General features: G+C 39.3%; 1 protein-coding gene across 2 annotated transcripts in view; it reads left to right on the plus strand.

Moving 5' to 3' along the window:
- LOC104980009 (chromosome unknown open reading frame, human C12orf49) overlaps positions 1-6,789 on the plus strand; it is a 16,679-nt gene that overhangs the window by 5,670 nt on the left and 4,220 nt on the right. For both annotated transcript variants that reach the window (XM_010828554.1, XM_010828556.1), the window contains exon 2: positions 3,948-4,104. In XM_010828554.1, coding sequence (XP_010826856.1) covers positions 3,948-4,104 — 157 coding nt within the window. The remainder of the gene's footprint in view (positions 1-3,947; positions 4,105-6,789) is intronic.

Here is a 6,789-nt window from a genome sequence, read left to right on the forward strand (position 1 = left end):
GACCAGCTGGGGAAAGGTTTAAAGCTGCTTGTTCAGTGAAGGAATCCCTTCAGTGCCCCTTCACCACATCTTTGTAAAAGTGGACCTTTGGAAAAACAACTGTGTGCTAATTCATTACACTTGTCATTATGTCCTACACACTGTCTTGTACAGTCTTTTCTGGTTGTACAACGCTGACCCAGTCCTTTTGGCAAGGTTGTGAATATTCAGGTTTGAAAACAATCTCAAATGCTGGGAGCATTGCCTTTCTGTTTACCAGGATCATAGTAATGTGGAAGAGGTCCTTCTGGAATGCCCTTGTCCGTGAACGCTTGTTTTCTTTCAGGAGGAATAACAGGAAAGTTTGAGAGTAGTTTGAAGAGCACTTTCAACCTTGCTATACTGTAAATCCAGTTTACTGTACTCTGACCAGCCTCTTAAGTCTTTATGGCTATTAATTTATCTAGGGTAGCATTTTAGTGCAGTTTAGCTTGCACATAGCTTGATTATCTCGTTAACTGATACAGCCCCAACAGAGCAGAGGAGCATGCATTTACAGGTGGTTAAGCAGTGTGCACCTAAGTGATTTGTCCATATTCCCAAGGCTTCTGCATTTAGCTCCCATTCTTCCCCCAACCAAGTAATACTGATGTTGTTTTTGTATAACCCTTCTTGTTCATGCTGATGCTAGTTCAAAAGAAAAAAAAAGAGAGGGGAAAGTGAAAGTAGCTCAGTCATATCTGACTCGTGACTCCACGGACTATACAGTCCATGGAATTCTCCAGGCCGGCATACTAGAGTGGGTAGCTGTTCCCTTCTCCAGGGAATCTTCCCAACCCAAGGATTGAATCTAGTTCTCCCACATTGCAGGCAGATTCTTTACCAGCTGAGCCACCAGGGAAGTCCAAGTATACTGGAGTGGGTAGCCTATCCCTTCTCCAGGGGATCTTCCCAACCCAGAAATTGAACCGGGGTCTCGTGCATTGCAGGTGGATTATTTACCAGCTGGGAGAATAGAAATTAAAGCCACCTGGCAGGACTATTTTACCTTTAGTAAATTAAGGAACAAAATTCAGTACTGCTGTGGCACAGTGCTATTTAAATGCTGGTAATGTTATAAGTGGCATATATAACTTTTGGAAAATTATCTAGCACTGTGCGAAGAACTGATTCATTCAGTCAGGTCAGAAGACCCTGATGCTGGGAACGATTGAAGGCAAGAGAAGAAGGAGGTGACAGAGGATGAGATGGTTGGATGGCATCAGCAACACAATGGACACGAGTTTGAGTAGGTTCCGGGAGTTGGTGATGAACAGGGAAGCCTGGTGTGCTGCACGCAGTCCATGGGGTCACAAAGAGTCAGACACGACTGACTGAAATGAATTATAGCATTGACTCTACTTCTAATAATAATTCCTACCATAAATGATGCAAGAGAATAAGCAAAAGGTCTCCATTTTTATTGCAGTGCTGTTTATGATAACAAAAACCTGGGGCAGGCTGAAACATTGATCTGTAGAGGATGTGTTTACTAAATTACAGCATATCAACATGATGGATTATTATATAGCCTTGAAAATGATTATCAAGATAATGTAGGTACTTGAATCGTTTACCATCCAATTAGTGTCAAGAGGAGCTGAATGTGAAGCATCCTAATTTGTAGTATAAATGCTGGGGTCAAAGGCTAGAAGTTAATATGCAGAAATGGCTACAGCTTTATTTAAGTAATGGGATTGTGGGATATTTATGTCTTTCAGATTGGTAATCATGGTTTTTTTAAATAATAAACTTAATTTGGAATAATTATGGGTTTACAGACAAGTTTCAAGGGTAGAGTTCCTATAGATTCCTCACTAGTGTCGCCTATTGTTAATCATGTTTTTAATAACTTATCATTTTACTTTAAATTAAAAATGAAACTTTTCCAAAGATGAAAGATGGTAATAATCACCAGTCCTTTCCATGTTAATGGTCTGTAGTGTATCTTTCCATGCCTTTATCTCAGCTCTTACAAACTTGTATGTATACATTAATACAGTTATTATTTTAATACAACATGTGGTAATATGCACATTATTCTGTAACTTGTTTTTTAGCTTAATGTACTAAGGACATCAGTGATCTGCAACCCTGTTATTAATATCATCTGAGTGCTTTGAAAAAATAATGACTTCCAGGTCCCACCCACAGAGGTTTTTACTCAGTCTGGAGTTGGACTCAGGAATCAGAATTTAAGTGTCCTATATAATCTAATGTGCAAGTCATGTTTAAGGACTCCTACTGTAAGTAAATACACATCAGTCATGTCTATTTTTTTTTTGGTAATAGCCATAGCTATCCATGTTTATTCAGTCATTTCTTTGTGGTTGGCGTTCCTGGTTTGTTTGTTTTTTCTATCACATAAACAGTCCTATAGTGGACATCCTAATACACCCTTACACATTGGTACTTTCTAAAGGCTAGGTTTCAAAAATGTGTTTGCTGTGCCAAAGTATATGTGGATATGCATGTTGTAAATATTAAATAACTCTTCCCAGAAAAATAACTCTTTTCTGTTGTCTTAAAGTATAACCTTTGTCATCAACCTTCAAGCTTAGTCCCTTTTGCTCAATGACACATGACAGGTCATTCTCAATGGCAGAAGCCACAGAGCTCTATTAAAATGGTAGAATGGTTCAATTATCCTCTGTCCGTGGGACTTCCCTGGCAAGAATACTGGAGTGGGTTGTCATTCCCTTCTCCAGGGAATCTTCTCAACTCAGGGATTGAACCCTGTGTTGCAGGCAGATTCTTCACTGAGCCACTAGGGACCCGTATATACACACCCGTATACACAGCGTCTCTCAGAGGGAGTCTTATCCTTGTTTTGTTTTCCAACAATAGATAGATTGAGTAATTCAGAAGGTGGCTGTCTCCTGAATCAGAAGATGGCATGGTCTGTGTTTTGGCTCTTGGGCACCTTACTTAGTTTGTCTTAAGAGTATAACAAGGCAGTTTGGAAAGTCTAACTGCGGCGTGGGGGCTAGGAGAAAAGGTCTAAACTCTTGCCTCTAGAGAAGCTCTTCACTTTGTGTGTCCAGGTAAAGGCTGTCTGACGTGGGTGTCTTTTGTAAAGAAAGATATATATTCTAAGGGTCGCACTGCTTGCTTGCTAAGTTGCTTCAGTCATGTTCGACTCTTTACAACCCAGTGGACTGTAGCCCACCAGGTTCCTCTGTTCATGGGATTCTCCAGGCAAGAATACTGGAGTCGGTTGCCGTGCACTCCTCCAGGGGCTCTTCCTGACCCAGGGATCAAACCTGCGTGTCTTACGTCTGTTGCATTCGCAGGCAGGTTGTTTACCACTGGCGCAGCCTGGGAGGCCCCAAGGGTCATGTACTCAGGATTTTTTCATAGAAAAAAGTTACAAGTTTCCATGCTCTTGCACCTAAAATCAAGCTCTTAATTCAGTGTTCCCATTAGTTTACCACTGTTCCTCACTGCAGATTAAAGTAACCTTGTTAACTGTGATATGTTCCAGTATTGTCTGAAATGACAGTTGGAAAGTTTCTTTGAAGTTTCCTCTTTTAAAAATGTATTCAGATTTTACATTCTATTCCCCAATGTAAATGTTTACTTTAGCATAAAAAATGTTTTAAATGATTTGCTGTCAGAAAGTTCAAAACTCTTCCCCTCCAAATTTTTTTAAGAAATTAATGCTTTTGTACACATTTATAATGTGTACTTAATCCAGGGGCATTTATGTAAATATTGAAGCATAGCCCTAATTTATTACTTCTTCCTTCAGGTTTACTTTGCATTTTTTAAAAAATGACTTTGACCCAGACTTTTCTTATACCAAGTGAGGTTTCCTGTTGTGCAAGCTTTTTTATATTGTTTTTGTCCTGTTACTGTAGTTTATATGAAAAATTGGTGAAAATGCAAGAAACTATAGTTTAACCTTCTCATTTATGGTCTCTTTGTAGGAAGAGAGGGCAGTGAGAGATCGGAATCTCCTCCAGGTCCAAGATCACGATCAACCCATCCCATGGAAAGTACAGTTTAATTTGGGCAATAGTAGTCGGCCCAGCAACCAGTGCCGTAACTCCATTCAGGGGAAACACCTCATCACAGATGAACTGGGTAAGGCTGGCTCCCTTCATCTCCTGCAGTCTGGTGCCGCTTTTCCTTAATGTCGACTATCCAAATGGTGGTCAGAATTCCTCAGTAGTTTTGTGGGTTTTTTTCCTTTTTCAGCTGGTGGTTTGCAAATAATCTGGTTTGTTTTACAAGAGTAAATTTTGCTCTCAGTCTCAGAACAAATGAATTATAAATCTAACAGTGCTGAAATTGATAACAGTAACCTTGAATTAGAGTCTTCATTGATACATGATGAAGCTCAACAAAATGAAGACAGGTACTGTCTTTAAAATGAGACTACAGTGCATATGTGTGTGTGTTTTAAAGTTTGCAACCCCAGTAAAATAATTAAGAAAAAAAAACTTTTCCTAAAAGATCTCAAAGGTGTCAGAGCATATGAGGTTATTTGGGATTAAAGGAAAGAATCAGGAAAACTAAACAGTGTTGAGCTCTGTTTTTAGGATTACATTGAAAAAGCAGATTAAATTGCAAATAACATGTGTTTTGTTTTAATAGAGTAAAGTTCAGTTAAGGGAAGCTACTTCCACAATATGACCCAGCTAGTTAGGCAGGGGTAGACCTAGGACTAAGACCAGGACTGAAGTTGGAATTCAGTGTTTTTTTCTTACAGACTTTAGTTTGTATGATATCCAGCGAGAAAGCTTGAAATCTTATGCCTTGACTTTATTATTTAATATTAGGTTATAAATGACAGTTTGTCTTTTCCTTTGGTTATAGCTAGCAAAAGAATGATTTCCCTCTGATTAATTCAAATGAGACAAAGACTCTCAGATTTCTTAAGTAAAAAGTTCCAAGAACTAATCAATAAAAATCCAAGAACGATATGTTTTATATTAGCTCCATGAATACACAAGAGGAGATAAAAAGTGTAATAAAGAAAACTTGCAGGAAATTTTTGCGTTTTAGCAAGCAGATGCCACCAACATGAGTGTTGCCAGAGTTATACCTTATTCAGTAAGACAACCAATAGAGTTAGAAACTTTGCAAAGGTTATAAGTTGGTTTCCCAGTCAGGAGCAGCGCACTCTGAGATTGTGATCTCACAGGACTCCTTGTTGGAAATAATGTCTGTAAGAGTGCGCTTCTCCAGATGCAAAAGGAGAAATCTTGATAGGCTTTCTTTCACCAGAAGTTACAAAGATCTGGTTTCAAAGCTAAATATTGACAGATTGTACTGGGGAAAAATAGAAGACCTAAGATGCCAACACTTACAACATGGAAAAGAGAAAAGGGCAGAAAGATCATTTCCACAAGGGTAATATTTTACATCTTTCTGACAGATTTCATGATAAGATGCTCTGTATCATTTGGGGCAGAATTTTAAGGAACATGCTGGCTTATTTGGATTTTTAATTTGTAATTCCTATGAAGATGATGAGTAAGAATAGTTAGGAAGAATCCCAGAAACATTGAATGTTGGCATTAGGATCATCCTCTCTTATTTTAGAAGACAAAACCACATAGTTAAAACTACCACAGCAACGACAAGAAGCACCAGCACCCAGATAAGTGGGATCGGCTTCTCAGAGGCCTCAGTTTCCCTAGTATGGAGTGAGGGCCCTTCTTGCCTCTTCCATTGTTATTTTACTGGTGCCTCCTGCATTTGCACAGACTTTGTTTTCCAGAATGGTTTCTGAAAACACCCTCTTGCTTCACGAGGTCTCATTCTCTGAGGATTATGAAGCTGGGCATTTGGAATGGAAGGATGTGAGGACAGCTGCTCTGCACCTGTGTGCACCTGTGGGCATGGGCCGGCACCGGGGAGTTTGCCCGTGGGCCAGGCGGTGTCCCTCATGGACTTAGGCTTATATTTTTCTGTCCCACTCCCGGAAGGGTGTAGAGAATTGTTTTTAGCAGCTATGAAAAATAAGTTCACCTTTGTGAGGAGATTCTTTTCTTAAAGTTGAATATGAATGCATGAACTGAGTTGGAGGGGGTGTATGTAGGTGATGAGTGGAGGAAATTAGGATTTTTATTCCTTTGGTCTTATCGAGTATTGGCATTCCCTAATGCTGAGGGCTAATTGAATCCCTTCTCTGTATACTTAAAAACAGCCTAAATCAGTTTCTAAAGGTTAGATGTGAAATGGCAAGTATATGAAAGGTATTTATAAAAAGTGTGTGTTAAGTTTTTTTTTGTTTGTTTTGGTTTTTTGTTTCGTTTTTAATCTAGGAGGATCTCATTTTCAGGAATGAACGCCTTGTATTTTTTCCTCTCTTCAGATTTTTGTTCGAAAAAGCATGAATTTTTCTCCAGCATAGATGAAAAATTGCTTGTATAGGTTAGAACAGGCCTTTGTTTCCCTGAGTACTGGAGTGGGGTGCCATTGCCTTCTCCATATAAAAAGTGTGTGTGAAGTTTTTTTTGTTCGTATATAGCCTAGGCTATATACATCCTAATCCACCTAAATGACCTTTTAGTCTGCGGTCATTTAATCATCACATGGCATTTGTTTCCCTGAAGAGAGGAAAAAAAACAAGGCGTTCATTCCTGAAAATGAGATCCTCCTAGATTAAAAACAAAACAAAACAAAAACTTCACACACACTTTTTATATGGAGAAGGCAATGGCACCCCACTCCAGTACTCTTGCCTGGAAAATCCCATGGACAGAGGAGCCTGGTGGGCTGCAGTCCATGGGGTCGCTAAGAGTCGGACACGACTGAGCG

The sequence above is a fragment of the Bison bison genome, unplaced genomic scaffold (assembly GCF_000754665.1).
Source record: "Bison bison bison isolate TAMUID 2011002044 unplaced genomic scaffold, Bison_UMD1.0 scf7180017864495, whole genome shotgun sequence".
NCBI classification, from domain to species: domain Eukaryota; kingdom Metazoa; phylum Chordata; class Mammalia; order Artiodactyla; family Bovidae; genus Bison; species Bison bison.